At 42.4% G+C, this 22,446-nt stretch overlaps 1 protein-coding gene across 1 annotated transcript; it reads left to right on the top strand.

The window, feature by feature from the left end:
• The first annotated feature begins 4,123 nt into the window (after window positions 1-4,123).
• Window positions 4,124-4,812, top strand: RNASE2 (ribonuclease, RNase A family, 2 (liver, eosinophil-derived neurotoxin)). The gene has a single exon (XM_011930955.1). It carries the CDS (start codon window positions 4,124-4,126, stop codon window positions 4,634-4,636), a length of 513 nt encoding a protein of 170 aa, XP_011786345.1. The 3' UTR covers window positions 4,637-4,812.
• The last annotated feature ends 17,634 nt before the right edge of the window (window positions 4,813-22,446 follow it).

The raw sequence follows: 22,446 nt of genomic DNA, 5'->3' as shown, positions 1-22,446 counted from the left end.
AAGGAAGGAAAGAAAGAAGGAAAGAAAGAAAGAGAAAGATTTTTAAAATATGCAATGGGACATGAATACAATTTTCCTATTTCTTAGGAAACACACTTTGTTTCATGCTTCCTAAGACACACCTCTCCGTAATTCCATCTGAGCTCTATTTCCGTTTCTTCCCTTTCCAGAGAAGTAAAGACTTGTTATAGTTGAAGAAAAACAAGAAAGTCTTAGTCCTTTTCTCTTTCATGCCAGAAACTTAACCAAAGGGGTCAGATGTACTTATTCAATGGCTTTCAGAGGAGATATGCAGGAAGCCCCATAGAAGTCGGAAAGCCTAGGGCTACCTTTCTGAGATTCAAGAGACCAGGAAGAGCTCAGTACACCAAATATCTTTAGAACTTAGGTAAGTTAAATATTACTCCATTTGGTGCAATTTAATTAACCTGCACCATATTATTATGGAAATTTGTATTACTTTAAATGGCAAAAAATCGCAATTACTTTTGCACCAACCTAGTAAATAGTGTGCATTGTCTTTCCCATAGATAGCCACTGCTGCATTAGGGAAATCTATGTGCAGGAAGGTATTGGTACCTCCTTGTCAGCAGGTTAAGAGCAAATATGACAAGGGTACCCTGGGGCTGAAGTAATTAAAAGCATTAAACATTATAATTTTGTACATAAATGCTATGCAAAAAAGACATTGATCAATCCAGTGTATTCAACAGTGGTTTTTACCATAAATAGTCTTTGTCTGGGACAGTATTTTAGAATGTTCATCAGTTTCCAAAAAAGGGACTTAATACTGGGGCATAATTCTGACTACTCCTCTCACTGGAAGTGTGGATCGGGTCTGAAAAAGTGTCATTAAATTAGGCTCCAAGACAAGTTAATTTAATAAAGTAAAGAACCCGGGAGATGTGGCTCGTGTCTGTTAAAGACAAAATCATGCTGAAGTTACAGAGAATTTTGTTTAACATTGGCTTATACTTTATTCCTGCTTCGTATAAAACAGTCTTCTCTCAAAGGTTGTAAATGTCAAAGTAGATCATTTCTACTAGTTCTGCAGGCAAATGAAGGTAGTTGGAAATGTACACAGGAAATCTATACAAGGGAGAATCAGAAAAATCTCATGAGCATGTTCTGAATACAATTTCAATAGTCGGGAGTGGTGGCTCCTGCCTATAATCCCAGCACTTTGGGAAGCTGAGGGGGACGGATCGCCTGAGGTCAGGAGTTTGAGACCAGCCTGGCCAACATGGTGAAACCCTGTCTCTATAAAAAATACAAAAATTAGCCGAGCACTGTGGTGAGTGCCTGTAATCCCAGCTACTCAAGATGCTGAGGCAGGAGAATCACTTGAACTCAGGAGGCAGAGGTTGCAGTGGGCCAAGATCCCTCCAATGTACTCCAGCCTGGGTGACAACAGCAAGACTTCGTCTCAAAAACAACAACAAAAAAAAACACATACACAATATTAAAGGATAAATATGGTTGCAAATTGGGCAGGTTATGGTCTGAGTTATTTCTTAAGACACTGCAACAAGTCTGATGCGTCATAAGCACAGATGTCTCCAGGAGCCAGGCAGGTGTCATTACTGAACAGAGAGGATGAAAGTCAAGAGGCAGAGATGGAGTCAGAGAACAGCCCTGAGCTAGAGCCCTTTCCACAGATGGAGCTTTATTCAGCTCTAATTGATACAACACAGTAATGGAGACACAGTGCACCAATCAACATCATGCGATTTTTAAAGATAAGACAGTGATGAAAACTTTTAGTGAACTATTCCAATGTCAAACGTTATCTTCCAAACAAACATTATAAATAGCACTGTGTATGCTGAAAAGAAACACTGTTTAGCCAAGTACATGCCCTGGGGCTGCGGTCTCTGTCTTTTGCCTCATACCATAGACACTTGAGTGCAAGTCTTTCTACCCAGTGTGACTGTCAGCAGCACAGAGGGGATACTCTACGTATCATTCACCTTTACATTCTCATCACCTACAAAAATGATCTCCACACAACATACATGAGAAAACAAACTCGCCTCATGATAAAGCTGTTAATGAGTGTCGGCCAGAACAGGACTTCAAGGTAGACCACTATTAGCTGCACGTTGAGTCCTCACCAGGTCACCTTTGTGTCCACATTTACCTAGGGACTCCAGTGATAAAATTACTGCATTTCTAAATGACAGGAAAATTGGATGGTAGCAAAAATTATGCAGATTAACGGTTGGAAAGTATATGATATCATTTAAGGATCTAATTTCAATTTTCTAATCTCAAAGCTAGACCAGAGATTTAACATCTGTTAGTACCCAGGACTTACCCCTGCAATTCACTTCCCACTTCTGTACAATCCCCCCACATCATCCCCTGTGCCCAGAATGCTCATCTCTTCCCTAAAGCCCCTGAAAACCCCCTGCTTTTACTTTAGGACCCTGCTGAAATGAAACTTTTTTTTAAGTCTTCCTTGTCCCTCAAGTCAAGTGATTTTCTTCACCCTCAGTGTCCCCGTGAGATCATGTTCACACAAGTGCAATTACCTCTATCACACTGTAATTCAATTATACGTCTACAATTACCTTCCTGTGTTTCTCTGAGGGCCCTTGTGTATCAAACTGTACATTTGATTTCTATACTTTCAGGAATACAGTGTTCTGTCCTTAAATGTTCATTTTGTAAATACAGAACCATTTTCTTGTTAATATCACAAAATGAAACTTATCAGGAAGATGAATGACAACCCCAGAACACACTGTTTTGTAGAAAATACCATAGGCTGAAAAGAACACAGGAATACCAAGTGCTAGGTTGGAATCTTTCATGATACCAAATGTTCATTCATTCTCTCCCAGATTTTACAACTTTCCTCGGTGTATTTTTAGGTTGTGTAACTTTACACAAAGTGGAAGCAATAATGAGAGCAAGACTTAAAAGAAAGTGAATCCAGTGCAAGAGGAGTAAAGGAAAAAATCCCTCAAATATGTGGAGCAGATTGTTTTAATAATCTACAGAATCTTGTGCCTCAAGAAATTAATAGCTCAAGTTTCCAGCAAAGAGTGGTGGATGAGATGGAGAGCATTTGTGTGAGGGAGAACCAAGGATATTACTAACAATGAAAGGGAAGCTGGCTTCCTCCTGGGCAAACAGCCCTCTGTGGCTGTATTTGTTCTAACTACTATGCCTGTCTTCGTGTACTTTGGTCATTTAGGGGCCTGCCAGAGGACAGTTACAAAATCTGTGGTCATTCTGCAGGCAACATATAGTTTTCATCCAGAGTCCAGATCCAACCAGCAAAACTCTGTCTTACACAGAATGACTTGGAATTAGAGTCCTTAGAGCAGAAAGAGCAGCAGGGCTATCCTTGGGTATCCATTGCTCAGCCAAGTCATCAAATAAAAAGGCTGATTGATGGGCCGGGCACGGTGGCTCAAGCCTGTAATCCCAGCACTTGGGGAGGCCGAGACGGGTGGATCACGAGGTCAGGAGATCCAGACCATCCTGGCTAACCTGGTGAAGCCCCGTCTCTACTAAAAAATACAAAAAACTAGCTGGGCGAGGTGGCGGGCGCCTGTAGTCCCAGCTACTCAGGAGGCTGAGGCAGGAGAATGGCGTGAACCCGGGAGGCGGAGCTTGCAGTGAGCTGAGATCCGGTCACTGCACTCCAGCCTGGGCGACAGAGGGAGATTCCATCTCAAAAAAAAAAAAAAAAAAAAAGCTGATTGCACAAGCGGACTATGTACCAATCTGTGGGTTTCTACAAGGCCAAGAGTCAGACCCTCCCTCCTGGCTCTGCTAGCCCAACCCACCAAGGGATGCTTTATTTAAACAGTTCCAAGTAGGGAAGACCAGCTGCCCCTGAACCCCGGAACAACCAGCTGGATCAGTTCTCACAGGAGCCGCAGCCCGGAGACTGGGTAAGTCAGCAACCCCAGAGCTGGGACAGGAGGGGCTGCGACCGGGCAGCACCTGAGGAAGAGGTGGTGGGCTGAACTTAGTGCTTAGGAGATGCGGCACACTTTGGGGACAGGAAGAAAAAGGAAATGGGACCCCAGAGTGGCAGCTGAGGGGCCTGTGGGGTGAGACACCGGATCGGGGAGTAGTTGCTTCTCCTCTTTTCTCACAGGAAAACATGGCTCCAAAACTGTTCACTTCCCCAATTTGTCTGCTTCTTCTGTTGGGGCTTATGGGTGTGGAAGGCTCACTTCATGGCAAACCCCGACAATTTACCTGGGCTCAGTGGTTTGAAATCCAGCATATAAATATGACCTCTGGCCAATGCACCAATGCAATGCTGAGAATTAACAATTATCCACGGCGAGTGAAAAATCAAACTACTTTTCTTCGGCGATGCAAAAATCAAAATACTTTTCTTCTTACAACTTTTGCTGATGTAGTTCGTGTCTGTGGTAACCCAAGCATGCCCTGCCCTAGCAACCCAAGTCTCAACAATTGTCATCATAGTGGAGTCCAGGTGCCTTTAATCCAGTGTAACCTCACAACTCCAAGTGGAAACATTTCAAATTGCAGGTATACACAGACAACAGCAAACAGGTCCTACATCGTTGCATGTAACAACAGCGATCCACTACGGGACCGTCCACAGTATCCAGTGGTTCCAGTTCACCTGGACAGAGTCAACTAAGCTCCTGTATCAGCACTCCTCGTCATCACTCATCTGCCAAGCTCCTCAATCATAGCCAAGATCCCATCCCTCCATGTACCCTGGGTATCAGCATCTGTCCTCATCAGTATCCATACCCCTTCAGGTTTCCTGAGCTGAAGTCCCTTGTGAACCTTGCAATAAACTGCTTTGCAAATTCATCTGGAAGTGTCTGTGTGTCTTCCTTGGCCACTCTGCTGTCATTTAGTGACGATCTACTCCAGAGATTTTTCTTTCCTCTAACCTGAGACTTGTGGGAAATAGAGATTTGAGGATAAGAGACTCTTTCTGTCATGAAGTAGCACAGACTTATCCCTCTCCCTGCTTCAGGCTGAGAAGCTGAGGTCACAACTGATACCGACCAACTGTCGACGACTCTTGCTTTGATCAAGCTTTAGTCATCTCCTCTGAACCCTCATCATAACTAGCTCATCCTGTTGGACTTCCTAGTCCTTCCTTGTAGAGTCATTTATATTTACTTTTCTTTTTATTCTTTTTTTTTTTTTTTTTTTTTTTGAGACAGAGTCTCGCTCTGTCGCCCAGATTGGAATGCAGTGGCGAGATTTCAGCTCACTCCAAACTCCACCTCCCGGGTTCAAGCGGTTCTCCTTCCTCAGTCTCCCAAATAGCTGGGATTATAGGTATGCGCCATCACATCCACCCAATTTTTGTAATTTTTAGAGAGGGGGTTTCAACATGTTGGCCAGGCTGGTCTCCAACTCCTGACCTTAGGCAATCCGCCCTCCTCAGCCTCTCAACATGCTGGGATTAGAGGCATGAGCCACCAGTACCAGACCTAAAGTTAGGTTTAACAGAAGTCCTCCTAACTTGGTTTGTCATGAATCTCTCATCCTCAATATTTGACCAAATTCCTTAATTCCCCCATCATTCTCCATGTGATACCTCATTCCTGGCCTGCCTTCAAAAATAACCAAAAATCCAATTACATCAACCTAGCATTGGTCTCCCTAGCCTTGATATCTCCTCTAGGCAATTTTCCATCCACTGACCCCTCCCCGCACACCAAACTATAAATTGACTCTAGATCTCCGCTTGTTTTAGTTGTATTTCACCATTGAGCCCAATTTGATACTGAAGTCCCATTTGATGCTTTATGGTCTAAGTCTGGTTTTTATTGACATGATTTCTATCCCAAGAGATATAGGGACTGCAGTGAATAAGCTGAAAATGCACGTGTTTCATTATGATTTATGAATGATAAATTTTGATAGGATTGAACGTTATGATAGAAAACACAAAAACAGAAAGTAGAAAAAGTCAAGAATGCTATAAATAAGGTGAAATCAAGACAAAAAAAAGTTTAGCCTCAGAGATATTCCTTTTAAATGAGCACATCAAATCTCCAGCTATCAGCAATTGTACTAGACATGGATCCAGGGTTTGAGTCAAATGTGCAATAAGATAAATTGTTCAGACAGCAATATGGACAGATTGTAATACCGCCCGGAAGAGAGATGGGCATCTTTCCCAAAACTTCCATGTCCTGGAGATGGGGAGCCGCTGGTCACGTGGGAAGGGGAAGGGGAAGGAGGAGGACGGGGAAGTGGGAACACTCATGAAGGTGAGATGGCTCCTGCTCATTCTGCCTTCCATAGCTATCTGCAATGGTGAGTCAAAGGGTTCATTCAACACCTGTCAGGAAGGGCACAGCCTCAAGAAGTAGGGATTTGTAGACCCAGAGAGAGAAGAAATGGATAATGAGAGCCCTTGCCCTGGCCTCCATTACAGGGCTTCACTCAGGAATCCATGAGAAACAGGAAGACCTTTCTTGCAAGCTGTGGACAGGTGCAGCACTCAAGTGATTGTGCCAGGGACAGAGTGGGTCTTTTTGGATGGCCTGACTCACAATACAACAGAGATACAATGCCATCAGATCTGTACCTTGGTCCTTCAGTCTGAGATTTCTGATTTCTATATTTCTGCTCCTCTTCCAGACCCTCAGAAACAGCAATTTCCATTCCTCGGATGACTCCATGTCAGTAATGGTTGCTCCCATTGGCACCAGACAGCAGCTGAATTGAAGTCTGTCCTCGGGAGAAGCCATTGAGATCTTGCTTCTCCAAGGTGGGGCTGTGAACTTAAAAGTTTGCACAGAGACACTGGGTTCGGGAAATCTCAGTGCTCAACAGAATCCACTGCGTCTAGATAAAATAGAGCATGTCAGGAAGTGAGTGCAGTCTTCCCAACACCTCAAAGTAGCAGAAGGACAGGGTGGGACACTGAAAGCTGGAGCCACGCCTCCTGTGAAGAAAGAGGGCGTGGACCTTCCTTGCTTCAGGTACCAGATCATAGATGTCTTCTCAGTCAGGGATGTCTCATATCCAAAACCATAGGATAGAGGGATCAGTCCTCATTGCACCCACCTCCTCTCCATCTTGTGTTTTCATCCCCTCTCCTGTCATCCATTCCTTCCCTCATTCATTCATCCAGCAGACATCTACCGAGTAGGTACCTTGCTCCAGGCACAGTTTGAGGGAGTGCTGATGCAACACAGACTAAGACAGGGCACTGCTCTTTTGGGGCCACATTATACAAGGATGAAAATAACCATACAATATTGTTCTAAGCATGCAAAATTTTGCTAAGTGTCAGGAGGAAAAATACACAGCATAGTACACAGAAAATTACACAGAGCAGCACAATATAGAGGTTCTGTATGTGCCACAGATGTCACAGGGCAGAGTGTCACCAGGAAAGACCCATCTCAGAGAATGAAATCTGAACAGGAGGAAAAGCACCCAGTCATGCAGACACCAGGTGGTGAATCATCCCAGCAAAGAGAAGGAAAGTTCAAAACTCCTGACAAATACTAAAGCTGTAAGTAGACTTCAGTTCTGTATTTACAAGAAGTTGATTAAAACACCTGAAAGAAAATGACTACAACTATTTGCATTTTTGTATGTATTTATTGCTTGATGTAATAAAACATTTTCATTTTTAAAAAATGGTCCTGAATGGATGGAGTTTCAGCGTGTTAGAAGCACAAAAGGTGTTTGGTCAGGACAAGATCATCATAGCCATGAGTATTAACGATAGGAGTTAATGAGGTTCAGACCCTTCATGCCTGTGAAGATGGAAGAATAAAGTAAACAGATCAAGCATGTTACATACAAGAATAATGTTACCTAAAGATCAGCCCAGCTGCTGTGCAGAACTCAAATATTTGGGAGACAAGAGTGGAAGCAAGGCCCCAGTGAAGGACCACAGGTTGAGGGAGAGGGAAACAAGAGTCTTCCAGTCTCAGTGAATTGCACCATCATCTTCTCATGGTGCAGCCCCATGCTATTCCCCTCCCTGTTGCCACGGCCTCTCTCCAGCCCCTCCATGCCTTTTACATCATCTTCCTGCCATCCCCATGTTGAGGACCGGGCTGAGGTCAGAGGCAGCTCCCCTTTCCCAGGAAGTGAGACGATTCAAACAAGAGAAAGGAGGATTCTGTGCTTGACCGTCAGGAAACTCTGGCTGGACTCACTACCCCTTCTGCAGTAGACATCCAAGATTTTCTCATTGCCCTGGACCCAAGGCCAGCACCACAGAGACTACCATTAGAGAAGTTAAGTGGTCACATCAGCATGTTCCAAAGACATGACCCTTAGAGTCCACTTTTCTTCCTTGAACCTCCCATGTCTGATTTTATAAAATTCTCTTAATATTAAATCTCCAGGAAGTCTTGCAGGAGTAAACGCAGTTAATTGTTCTATAAGCAGGCAGGGAGGGTCTCCAGGGATTATAAGAATTTAATCAACTTGAGCAATCAGCCTGTTTTACAGGCTTGCTGGTGGGAATCAGCTCCTGGCATAACCCAGCAACTTACAAACCAGCATGAACACTCTTCATAACCATGGTAAAGTCTCCACTCAAGCAGGAGCCTCATTACCATAACATGTGAACTATGTGCTGGCAGAATCACTCACTGTGTCTGGGCAACTGGGACGCCTCCTCCACAAGTGATGATACACCCTCTCTCTGCCCTCTCCATCACCCCATAGAATGTTCTTGTCACTTTCCCTCAGGAAGACGCTGCTTGGGAGAATACTCCCAGTGGCCTTCTTACTTGAACCAAGTCACAAAACTTTTGTTTATCAAAATGTACGTTCTCATAGAGAGTCTTTGTTACTCGACAGAGAAACAAACCCTAGTTTTTTTCAGCTGCCTGCTCTAACACATTCTTTAAAGTCCAGCACAGAAGGAAGCTTAATTCACAATGCTGTTGTTTTCACTTTGTTTTACTTTTTAATAATTGGGAACATATCAGGGCAGATGTCTTTAGGTGGGGGTTGAATGGAAAGTCAAGGAGACAAATCATCAACCTTGGGGAGATACTCTTGCAGAGATTATGGCTACACTTGGGATTCATGAATGTGAAACCACACCAGCAGAGTACCCTGCAATGTTCAAGGATATCCAGGTAGATCAAGCATTGTAATGAAAAAACAACAGGCTTTGTCTTTCAAGATGTCCGTGAATTGATTTTCCAAAAGGAAAGGAAGATTCCATTGTCAGGGCAGAAGAGAGAGTGGAGAGGGATCTAAGCTAAACATTGTAATCAATTTTGCCTGATAGTGACTTTTTGTTTCTTAGTTCATTTTTTTTTAATATTATTTTTTGGCCGAGGATGGAGGGCAGAGGCACAATTTTGGCTCACTACAGCCTCCACCTGCCAGGTGCAAGCGATTCTCCCACCTCAGCCTCCCAAGTAGCACGGACCACAAGCGCTTACCACCATGTCCAGCTAATTTTTGTATTATTAGTAGAGACGGGATTTCACCATATTGGCCACGCTGGTATCAAACTCCTGACCTCAGGTGATCCGCCCACTTGGCCTCCCAAAGTGCTGGGATTACAGACCTGAGTCATCGCACCCAGCCTCTTAGTTCATCTTTAGAGAGGAGATCTCCCTATGTGGTCCAGGGTGGACTTGAAGTTCTGGACTCAAGTGATGTTCTCGTCCTAGCCGTACCAGTAGTTGGGACTACAAATATACACCACTGAGCCCATCTGATACTCACATTTTATGAGCTGTGTTTCCACTCTAATTACATAAGGAAGTGAGGCAATTAGTAGGGATAGGAGCATAGAAATTCTGTCTACATCTCTATTTTAAATTAACTATGAAAAACAGCCTTGTTTCTAAACTAAATCTTGATTTTGGTTAATAAATGTTTTTCTTAAAATGCATGTAGAATTATGACAGAGTTGTCACTTTTGTCTCATGTCTAACCTACAGTAATTTCAAAAGAAAATCAACTGACTACTTCAAAATTCTCATTATTTCAAAGCTACTTTGGATGTAAAATTGGTTGATGTTAGAGAATGTAGCATATAGGACCAGCCAGGATACCCAAATGAATACCTGGGAAACTGAGCACATTACGTGCTTATCACACATCCCTGCTGAATAAGAAAATATGACCGTATTAGTCAGGATCATCATGAGAAACGTAATAGATCTAGGTAGACAGATATAAATAAAAATATAGATATAGATGGATTTATCATGAGAAATTGGCTCAGGCAATTATGGAGTCTGTCAAGTCCCACAGTCTGCCCTCTGCAAGCTGGCAGACCCAGGAAAGCCAGTGGTATAATTCGGTTTGAGTCCTAATGTCTGAAAACCAAGGAAGCCAATGACGTAAATGTCAGCCCAAGTGCAGGAAAGATGACACAAGATATCCTAGCTTACGAAGTGAGGCATGAAAAAAGTGGTGAATTCCTCCTTTCTCCACTTTTCAATCTATTCTGACCCTCGGCAGATTGGATGAGCCCCGTTCACATTGGCAATGCAGCCTACTTTACGTCATCAACCAATTCAACTGTTAGTCTTACGGAAACACCCTCACAGACACACTCAGGAATAATGTTAACCTGGGCACCCACAGGCCCAGGCTTCTTGAAATATAAGATTCACCATCATGATGACCTACGGTTTACCAGGTGCACCAGTAGATGTTACCAAATTGGCACTATTGGCCACAACCCACATACGTTCACCAGGTCAGTGAACTTCTCAATTCATCAGAGATTGATTTTCTTCTGTGACATCATGTTCACCTGGAGCGCACCAAGAACCAGGCCACAGCTAATAATGAGAAAGAAAGGATTTCGTCATTTGCTTTTTTACAAATGAGAGCAAAATTTGCCAAAAGTCTTTGGTAATAAGTAGTTATCTCAAAGACAAAGAGACTCAAAATGAAAACGAAAAAAGTCAGTTACCTGTCCCACTGCCCATGTTTTTCCTCCACGTATAAAAATAGGTATTAAATTCACCCTTTCTGGTATTAACGATTAGAGTCTAACCCAATACCTGTGCATCTGAGTGCACAGATGTTACCAGATTTTTCATTACAAAGAAAATGACAGAGACGTTCTTCCACTACAGTTGATAATTTGTGGTGACAACTTTTACTTTCCACACTTCTTTGGTTAAGTGACACACACGTGCAACTGGAAGGTTTACTGTTTTCACCCACAGCTTCCATGCTTCACAGCTATGCAGGAGCTTCATTCAGTACAGCAGATCCTAGCACCCTGGATAGTACATGCGTGACTTGTTAACTGCAATGCAATAGCAAATATATGGGGTTCCGTGTTGGTCTCTCATTCAGAATATACAGTTCAGAATTCTTTAAAATAGTAAATTTGGAAAAAAATAATATATCCTGCGGAACTGGTTAAAATAGGATTGTATATCTTTGCAATGGAATTTTATGTGGCATTTTTTTAATGCAAAAAAATACAGTTAATCTCTTGCTACTGGCATGGAATATTACCAAAATATATTGTTAATGAGAAAGAATGGTGTAGGCCACTGTAAGAATCTACTCAGGCTGACTAGCTGAAGAAACAGAAAATTTCTTTCTCTCAGTCAAGGAAACATCAGCTCTTCTCCTCCATACTCACACTCACACTTCTGGCCACCAAATGTGGGAAGGTGCTTTCTCACAGCAACCCATTCCAGCTGGGTATCCCACAATTCAATTCGATTGTGACACTAACTGGAGTGAATGCAGACCCCACAGGTTTAGGGCTCAGTCCCATAAGACTATCAGTCTCAAGAAGCAGATCATTATCTGAGCTTTTGATCAATAAGCTATACTTTGGAGGATCCCATGACTTCCTCTTCAGTTTGATCATTTGCTACAATGGCTCACAAACCCCAGGGAAACACTTCAGTTTATACATCAACCATAAAGGATATACTAAAGGTACAGATAAGGAGATAATGGGGCAAGACTTGGAAGGGTCCTAAGTGCAGAATCTTCTGTCCCTGTGGAGTTGGGGTATGCCACCCTCCCAGCACAGGGATGTGTTCTTGTGTACGGTATTCATCCCTTCCTACACTGCTATAATGAACTACCTGAGGCTGGGCATGGTGGCTCATGCCTGTAATCCCAGCACGTTGGGAGGCCAAGGCCAGCATATCATAAGGTCAGGAGTTCGAGCCCACCCTTGCCAACATGGTGAAACCCCATCACTACTAAAAATATGAAATTAGCTGGATGTGGTGGCACACACTTGTAATCCCAGTTACTTGGGAGGCTGAGGCAGGAGAATCACTTGAATCCAGAAGGTGGAGGTTGCAGTGAGCCAAGATCACGTCATTGCACTCCAGCCTGGACAAAAAGAGCATAACTCCATCTTAGGAAAAAAAAAAAAAAAAAAATCTGAGACTGGATAATTTATGAAGAAAAGAAGTTTAATTGACTTGCAGTTCTGCAGGCTGCACAGGAAGCATGGCTGGGGGGAACCTCAGGAAACTTATAATCATGGCAGAGGGTGAAGGGAAAGCAAGCATGTCTTCACACAGCAGCAGGAGAGAGTGAAGGGGGAAGTGCTATACACTTTTAAACAACCAGATCTTGTGAGAAATCACTCACTATCACAAGAATAGCAAGGGAGAAATCTGCCCCCATGATGCAATTACCTCCCACCAGGTCCCTCCCTAAACAATAGAAATTACAATTTGACCTGAGTTTTGGGTGGGGACACAAAGTCAAACCATATCATTCACCAAACCCAGAAACATACCAAAGTCTCTCTCTCTCCTTTTGGGATTTATGGAGGTGTCATTACGTTGGCATGACTGATGAAATTATTGGCCACTGCTGATTAACTCAACATTCAATCCCCCTCCCAGGGGGTTAGCTGGGATTGGAATGGACGTTCTAACCCTCTAATCACTTGCTTGGTTCTGCTGGCAACCGGCCCCCATCCTGAGCCTAGACAGGTGCCACTCATCTCATTAACATAGTTCATTGGACACTTATTCAGAAATTAGACACTTATTCAGAAATTTTAAGAGTTTTAGGAGCTCTGAGTCAGGAAACAGGGAGGAAGACTAAATATATGGTATATATACTTTTTAGAGATGGGGCTTCACTCGGTCACCCAGGCCAGAGTGCAGTGGCACCATCATAGCTCACTGCAGCCCCCACCTCCTGGGTTGAAGCCATCCTTCTGCCTCAGTCTCCCAAGTAGCTGAGATTATAGGCTGCAGCCACCATGCCCAGCAGTTGCATTTCTCATTATAAATCACAATATCACAATCATAGCTCTGGACACTGGGAAGTTCGAGATGAACTTTCTGGCAGGTTCAGTTTGCTGTGAGGTCTCCCTTCCTGGCTTGCTGACAGTTGCCCCCCCAACAATGTGTCCTCAGATAGGGGAGGAAGGAGTAAGCTCCCTGATGTGTCTCTTTTTTTTTTTTTTTTTTGTAGAGATGGGGTCTTGCTATATTGCTGTATTAGGCTGTTCTTTCATGGCTATGAAAAATTCCTGAGATTGGGTAATTTATAAAGAAAAGAAGTTTAATTGGCTCATGGTTCTGTAAGCTGTACAGGAAGTACTGTCCTTGTGTCAGCTTCTAGGAAGACCTCAGGAAGCTTACAATCGTGGCGGAAGATGAAGTGGGAACAGGTACTTCATATGCGGAAAGCAGGAGCAACAGAGAGAGCTGGGGGGCATGGAGGTAAGTGCCACAATTTTTAAATGACCAGTCTCAGAAGAACTCACTCATTATCTCAAGGACAGCACCAAAGGGGTGGTACTAAACCATTCATGAGAATTTTGCCCCTATATTAGTTCTTTCTCACATTGCTACAAAGAAACACCTGAAACTGGGTAATTTATAAAGAAAAGAGGTTAAATTGGCTCTCAGTTCTGCAGGCTTTACAGAAAGAATAGTAGCTTCTGTGTCTGGGGGAGGCCTCAGGAAGCTTCCAATCACAGTGGAAGGCACAGGGGGAACAGGGGTCTTACATGGCAGGAATAGGAGCAAGAGAGCAAGGGGGTGTACCACAGCTTTTTGTTTGTTTGTTTGTTTGTTTTGTTTCATTTTATTTGAGATGGAGTTTCATTCTTGTTGCCCAGGCTGGAGTGCAATCGCACAATCTTGGCTCACCGCACCCTCCGCCTCACGGGTTGAAGCGATTCTCCTGCCTCAGCCTCCCGAGCAGCTGGAATTACAGTCATGCACCACCATGCCCAGCTAATTTTGTATTTTTAGTACAGATGGAGTTTCTCCATGTTGGTCAGGCTGGTCTCGAACTCCTGACCTCAGGTGATCCGCCCGCCTCAGCCTCCCAAAGTGCTGGGATTACAGGAGTGAGCCACCGCGCCCAGCCCACAACTTTTAAACAATCAGATCTCACGAGAACTCACTCACTATCAGGAGAACAGCACCAAGGGAATGGCGCTAAACCATTCATGAGAAATCCAGCCCCGTGATCCACTCACTTCCCACCAAGCCTGCCCCCAACACTGGGGATTAGATTCCAATATCACATATGGATGGGGCAAATATCCAAACTGTCTCAGTTGCCCACAATGATCTTGAACTCTTGGCCTGAAGTGATCTTCCTGCCTCAGCTGCCCAAAGTGCTGGGATAACAAGCGAGAGTCACCGTACCCAGCTGGTGTTGTCTCTTTTTATAAGGATACTGATCCTCTTGAATCAAGGCTCCACTCTTATGACGTCATTTAACATTAACTTTATCCTTATAGGCCCTCCCTCCAAATACAGTGACACTGGGGGTTAGGACTTCAAAATATGAATTTTTAAGGGACATAATTCAGTCCACAGCAAACACTATATGCAGACTATTACTGTCTGGGGGGGAGAAAGAGGAATTAATGCAGAAATCTATGCAAATGAGAAAAAGCCAGTATGCTTATATGTACTACTGTATATATGCTTAGATTCAGTATATATATTATAGAAAGGGTACTAAAAAACTGAATAATTATTCTTCCTGGAATACAAACCTAGCTTCAATAAAGAAAGGTAAATGAAGACGTCCTTTTCACTAGACACCCTTTTCTAATGATTGAATTTATATTTTCTCCATATGAATGTATGTGCATTCTAGATATACATATGTACTTACATGCATATATCTATATATGTATAAATGTATATATTTGTTAACCACAGACTCCCTACTACTACAACATTCAAACAAAGGAGAATTATCAAGTAAAACTCAAAGAACCCTAATAAGGCAGCAATGGATGGCCTGGAAGGCTAAGGGTTGGTGAGCCCACCACCCCTCACCCCCGAGCTCGGAATCAGAGAGTGATGGAGATATCCCTCACTCCACCTCCTGCTCTCTTCCTTCTCCAGTCCAGCCACCTGGTCACAGAGTGAGGCTCTAAACTGGCCCTTATTACATGTGTCTGTCCCTCCCCTTCTCACCTTGGAGGAAGAGTGTGAATATCCCAACTCAGCAGGTAGAGTGTGACAGAGCTTGGGACCAGATAGCTCAGGAGCTGTAAGAACCTTGTGCTTTGAAAGCCGATCTGCTTTGTGATATTGAAATCCTCTGAGTCCATTCCCTCATTATTACAGGAAAGGTGTGTGAAAGATCCAGGTCACGTCACTACAGGACAAAAGCTCTGGATGTTTAGCCACAATCAAAGCTCTTGAGATCCAGCAATTTCCTTGAACAATTTTTCTACCACACACACACCTCAAAATATAGTGCATACCCATATTTAGAATGGTGGTAGAGGGCCATTACATGATCTTGACTGTATCAATAAAAGTCTCAGAGTGAAACTCTGGGGGATTCCGTGCAGATGGCCTACCAGTTGGATGTGGAATCTGAGCAAATCATCCTAACATTCTGCTACTCATCTCCAAATCACAGGCCTACATAAAATGGTTATCTATCTCAGACACTTTGCAATCTATGAGTCTGCAATGAAGAACGAATGTGCGTGGGTGTGTGTGTGTGTGTGTGTGTGTGTGTTTTAAAGAGGCATATATGTGTTTTACTTGGTTTATGTATATGAGTTACTTGATTACTTCCATGTGAATATTCTGAATAATAATTAAATAAATAAAATATAATTACATCATGTACAAAACTTTACATAGTTTCATCTGCTTGATCATTATTCCTGTATGTCTCCATAGTAATAGCTAATTGCATTTTTAGTGAGGAAGCTATTTTGGCCTGACCTTCAAAACTGTCTTTGCATTTGGGTACGACAAAAGACTAGCAAAAAAAAAAAAAGCCTGAGGGGTTATTTTAAGTATTCTTAGGATTTAATGTTCCTCAGACTATCTGGGTTAGCTGACTTGTAAAAAAACTAAAGGGACAGGATAGTCAGTAAGTATGAATGTAATAGTTCACTCCTCAGTATTTCTGGAACAGGAAGGAGATTTCCTCATGCCCCCAAATGCCTCTAGCCAAATAGAAAGGCAAGAGGACAAAATTCTTTAAATCTTAAAAGGAAGCTATGAGTAAGCAATGACATATAGAGACTAGCACATAGGTCATCAATTTTGTCTCACTGGGATATTCATAATCAATCCCTAATGACTAATAGCCAGTTTTCTATAATAATAAACTATATAATCAAATATTATACACAAATTCATTGATAGTGTTTTCTGCCAGCATGTAAGTGCCACACCTGAAAAAACTTCAAACTTTAGTGTATTTTCCATTTGGATCACCTGGGGGAATTTTTGCACTATGGATTCGTGGACTCCATTCCGGATATACTCACACAGAATGTCTGTACATTGAGCTCAGGATTCTGCATTTTCAAGCATTTCCTCAAGTGGTTCTCAAAAAACCTGTATCCACCAACTTTGAGATCCATTTTTTACCAAACTCTGACTTCAGAAGCCTTCATGTACATCAGAAGTAATCTTGTTGTGGGGAAATTCCAAAGCACAGGAGGCAGTGATACCATTTGCATTATTACCCAGACAATTTTAGCTACATACACCTATTATCCAGCATTTATGTCTTGATATGAGGCTTCTATTCAGTTAATCCTATTGATATGCAAGTGTACACAACTGACCTGTCAGGCTATTGCAACACTCTTAACTTAAATGTAGGGAGAATGTGTGCAGGGCTTAGCTGAAGCTCACCATGGGGTATGAAGTGACTCAGTCTCATTGCTATAACCCTTGGGTTCAGAAGACACTGAACAAACGCTTAAAAACCTGTTTTAGCTTAATGCAAGAGGAGATATTTAACTCCTCAGATAGCCAAAGAATCAAGGAGAAGGGGTTGAGCTGGATGGCCAAATAGAAGTGTCCATTGATTGCACCCACACACATACCAGCATTTAACAACTATCTACACCCAGAAAAGCACCTACATAGGAAACAAATATCAAGTCAACAATCACAGTACCTATTTTAACTTCATATCACTGAAAGAGGCACTGAAGAGGTTAGGAAAGAATTTTGATTCACTAAGGCCACCACTCCCAATCTCCCAGCAGCCGCCACATGGAGCTGAAATGGAATCTGAGAGCATGAGAGAGGGATAGCGCAGCAATTGTGGAAATCTGCACTGAACTCCGTGCTGCCCTGTCACAGCCCACCCACAGAAGGAGCATTTAGACCACCTTGGCCAAAGGGGAATCACCTATCCCAGCAGTCAGACCCTGAGTTTGGGAAAGCCTTGCCACAGCAAGCTAAAGTGCTCTGGGGTCCTAAACACATTTGAAACTCAATCTAGGCCACAAGAACTACAACTACAAGGCAAGTCCCAGTGCTGTGCTGGGCTCAGCACCAGAGAACTTGGACACTACTAGTGTGACACCCGTCAGGGCAGCTAAGGGAGTGCTTGCACAACCACTCCCCCAACCACAGGCAGCACAGCTCACAGCAGTGAAAGTGACTCCTTACTTCTGCTTGAGAAGAGGAGAGGAAAGAGTAACTAGGACTTTGTCTTACATCGTAAACATCAGCTCAGCCACAGTAGGATAGGACACCAGTCAGAGTCATGAAGCCACCATTCCAGGTCCTCGCTCCCGAAGGACATGTCTAGACACAACCTGCACCGGAAGAAAACCCACTGCCTAGAAGGAAAGGACCCAGTCCTGCCAGGATTCATCACCTGCTGACTGAAGAACCCTCAGGCCCTAAATAACCAGTAGCAATACCCAGTAGTACACTCCATGGGCCTTGGGTGAGACTCTGAGGTATGTTGGCTTCAGGTGAGACCCACCATATTCACAGCAGTGGCACTCATGAAGGGACAATTCTTCTGCTTGAGAAAAGCAGAGGGAAAAGTAAAGGGGACTCTGTCTTGCAGCTTAGATAGCAGCTCCGCTACAGCAGGGTAGAGCACCAAGCAGGCTCTTGGGTCCCCAATTCAAGATCTTGGCTCTTGGTTGGCATTTCTGGACCTGCCCTGGGTCAGAGAGGAGCCCACTGTCCTGAAGCATGAGTCCCAGGCCAGGCAGCATTCACCACAAGCTGACTGAAGAGCCCTTGGGCCTTAAGGGAACATTGGAGATAGTCTGGTAGTACTCCCTTTGAGCCTGTGGTGGAGGTAGTTGCAGGGAGAGGCTCCACTGCCATGGAAAGATGAGGGAAGACTGGAAGGACTCCATCTCATGGCTTGAGTTCAAGCTTAGCCACAGTACAACAGAACACCACGTAAACTTCTCAGGTTTTTTACTTTGGTCCCTGGCTCTCAGACAGTACCTCTGGACATGCCTGCGCCTAGAGGAACTCATCATCCTGAAGGGAAGGACACAAGCCTGGCTGGTATTGTCATCTGCTAATTGCAGACCTCTAGGGCCTTCAGTGACCATAGGCAATAGCCAGGTAGTAGTTACAGAGGGCCTTGGGCGAGACCCAAAGCTGTGCTGGATTCAAGTCTGACCCAGCACAGTCCCAGTGGTGGTGACCACAGGGGTGCTTGTGTTACCCCACCACCAGCTCCAGGCAGCTCAACACACAGAGAGAAACATCATTTGTTTGAGAGAAACATCATTTGTTTGAGAGAGGCATCATTTGTTTGAGAGAAAGTAAGGAAAGAAAACAAGACTCTCTGCTTTGTAATCCAGAGAATTCTGAAAAAATTCTGGAGTTTAAAATGCAATCGACATACTGAAGAATTCATGAGAATATCTCAATAGTAGAATTGATCAAGCAGAAGAAAAACTTCGTGAGCAGGAAGATAGATGAGTTGAAAATACACTATCAGAGGACATAAAAGAAAAAAGAATGAAGCACACCTACAAGACCTGGAACATAGCCTTCAAAAGGGCAAATTTAAGAGTTATTTATCTTAAAGAGGCGGTTGAGAAAGAGATAGGGGTAGAAACTTTATTCAAAGGGAAAATAACAGTGAACTTCCCAAAGCTACCAATATTTGGGAAAGATAACAATGTATGAGTACAAAAAGATTAGAGAATACCAAGCAGATTTCACCCAAAGAAGACTACATCAATGCATTTAATAATCAAATTCAAGAAGTCAAGGATAAAGAAAAGATCCTAAAAGCAGCAAGAGAAAAGAAACAAATAATACAAAATGGAGCTCCAATACGTCTGGCAGCAGACTGTCCAGTGGAAGCCCTACAGGCCAGGAGAGAGTGACATGACATATTTAAAGTGCTGAGGAAAAAAATTACCCTAGAATAAAATATCCAGTGAAAATACCCTTCAAACATGAAGGAAAAGTAAAGGCTTTCCCAGACAAACAAAAGCTGAGAAATTTTATCAACATTAAACCTTTCCTACAAGAAATGATAAAGGGAATACTTCAGTCAGAAAGAAAAAGACATTAACGAGCAATAAATAATCAACTGAAAGTATAAAACTCACTGGTAATAGTAAGTACGTAGAAAACACAGAATATTATAACACTGTAATTGTGATGTATAAATCACTATTATCTTAAGTGGAAAGAAAAACACAAACTGATCAAAGTAACTACAACAACTTTTCAAGACATAGTACAATAAGACATAAAGAGAAAAACAAAATGGTAAAAAGTGAGAAGATGAAGTGTAGCGTTTTTATTAATTTTCTTTTTGCTTGTTTATTGGTCTGTTTGTTTAAGCAATCAGTGCTAAGTTGTCATCAGTTTAAAATAATGGATTATAAGATATTGTTTGGGGGCCTCATAATAACCTCAAATCAAAAAACATACAAGAGATACTAAAACATTAAAATCAAGAAATTAAATCATACACCAGAGAAAATCACCTTCACTAAAAGAAAGACAGGAATCAAAGAAAGAAGAAGGAGAAGACCACAAAACAACCAGAAAACAAATAACAAAATTGGAGGAGTTAGTCCTTACCTATCAATAACAACATTGAATGCTGATGGACTATCCTCTCCAATCAAAAGACACAGAATGGCTGAATGATTTAAAAAAACAAGACTCAATGATCTATTGCCTACAAGAAACACACTTCACCTATGAAGACATACAGAGACTGAAAATAAAGGGATAGTAAAAGATATTCCATGCCAATGGAAACCGAAAAAGAGCAGGAGTAGTTATATCAGACAAAATAGATTTCAAGACAACACCTATTAGAATAGACAAAGAAGGTCATTATATAATGATAAAGGGGTCATTCAGCGAGACGATATAACAATTGCAAATATATATGCACCCAACACTGGAACACTCAGATATATAAAGCAAATATTATTAGAGCTAAAAAGGGAGATTGGCCCCAAATACTGGATAGCTGGAGATTTCAACACCCCAACTTCACCATTGGACAGATCTTCCAGACAGAAAATCAACAAAGAAACATTGGGCTAAGTCTTCACTATAGACCAATTGAACCTAGTAGATATTTATAGAACATTTCATTCAATGGCTGCAGAATACACATTCTTCTCAGCACATGGATCATTGTCAAGGATAGACCATATGTTAGGTCACAAACAAAATCTTAAAACTTTCAAAAGCATTCAAATAATAACAGACATCTTCTCTGACCACAACGGAATAAAACTGGAAATAACAAGAGGAGTTTTAGAAACTATACAACTATACAAACACGTGGAAATTAAACAATATGCTCCTGAGGTTGAGGCTTCAGTGAACAATGATGACACCACTGCACTCCAGCCTGGGTGACAGAGTGAGACTCTGTCTCCCCAGAAAATAAACTAATAAATAAAATAAATAAACAAATAATGGGCAAAATATCTGAATAGACATTTCTCAACATAAGACATGTAAGTGGCAAACAGGCATATGAAAAGGTGCTCAACATCACTGATCATCAGAGAAACACAAACCAATACTACAATGAGATATCATCTCACCTCAGTTAAAATGGCTTTTATCCAAAAGACATGAAATAAAGAACGCTGGCAAGGATGTGGAGAAAAGGGAACTCTTGTACACTGTTGGTAGAAATGTAAATTAGTACAACCACTATGGAGAACAGCTTGGAAGTACCCCAAAAAACTAAAAATAGAGCTACCACAAAATCCAGCAATCCCACTGCTAGGTATATAATCAAAAGAAAGAAAATCAGTAGATCATACTATTCAGCCATAAAAGAAGAATGAGATCCTGTCATTTGCAACGACATGGATAGAACTGGAGGCCAATTATGTTAAGTGAAATAAGTCAGGCACAGGAAGATAAACTTTGCATGTTCTTACTTCTTTGTGGGAGCTAAAAATGAAAACAACTGAATTCATGGAGATAGAGTAGAATAATGGTTACCAGAGCCTCGGAAGGGTAGTGGGGTGATGCAGAGGAAGTGAGGATGGTTAATGTGTATAAAAAAATAGAAAGAATAAGACCTGGTATTTATTAGCACAACAGAGTGAGTATAGTAAATAATAATTTTATTGTACATTTAAAAATAACTAAAAGAGTATAACTGGATTGTTTGTAATACAACGGATAAATGCTTGAGGGGAGCGTATCGCATTTAACCTGAAATGATTATTACACATTGCATACCTGTATCAAAATATCTAATGTACACCATAAACACATATTCTTACTAGGTACACACAAAACTTTAAAAAAATTTTTAAAAAGAATCAAAGGAACTGGTTTGAACAATCAAAAGACAGTTGTTGCTGGCTTCTGTAGTCTAAGCTACTGAGGAGGCAAAGGCAGGATGATCACTTGAGCCCAGGAGATGTGGGCTATAAGTACGCTTAAGCTGATGGGGGTGTGCACATTAAGTTAAGCATCAATATGGTGACCTCCTAGCAGGAAGGGACCACCAGATAGCCTAAGGAGAATTGAACCAGCCCAAATCAGAAACGGAGCAGGTCAAATCTTCTGTGTTAATCAGTAGTGGGATCATGTCTATGAATAGCCACTGCACTCCAGCCTGCACAAGATAGTGAGACTCCGTCTCTAAAGATCAAAACAAAACAAAAAAAGGAACTACTGTCAAACAATTTATAAAAGATATACTGAGGCCGGGCGCGGTGGCTCAAGCCTGTAATCCCAGCACTTTGGGAGGCCGAGACGGGCGGATCACGAGGTCAGGAGATCGAGACCATCCTGG

This window comes from Colobus angolensis, unplaced genomic scaffold (assembly GCF_000951035.1).
Source record: "Colobus angolensis palliatus isolate OR3802 unplaced genomic scaffold, Cang.pa_1.0 Scaffold88, whole genome shotgun sequence".
NCBI lineage: Eukaryota > Metazoa > Chordata > Mammalia > Primates > Cercopithecidae > Colobus > Colobus angolensis.
Note: the sequence above shows the minus strand (reverse complement) of the source record. Positions and strands in the feature narration are given on the sequence as shown.

Coding starts and splice junctions, on each gene's coding strand:
- RNASE2 (XM_011930955.1), top strand. CDS start 4,124: ATGGCTCCAAAACTGTTCACTTCCCCAATTTGTCTGCTTCTTCTGTTG.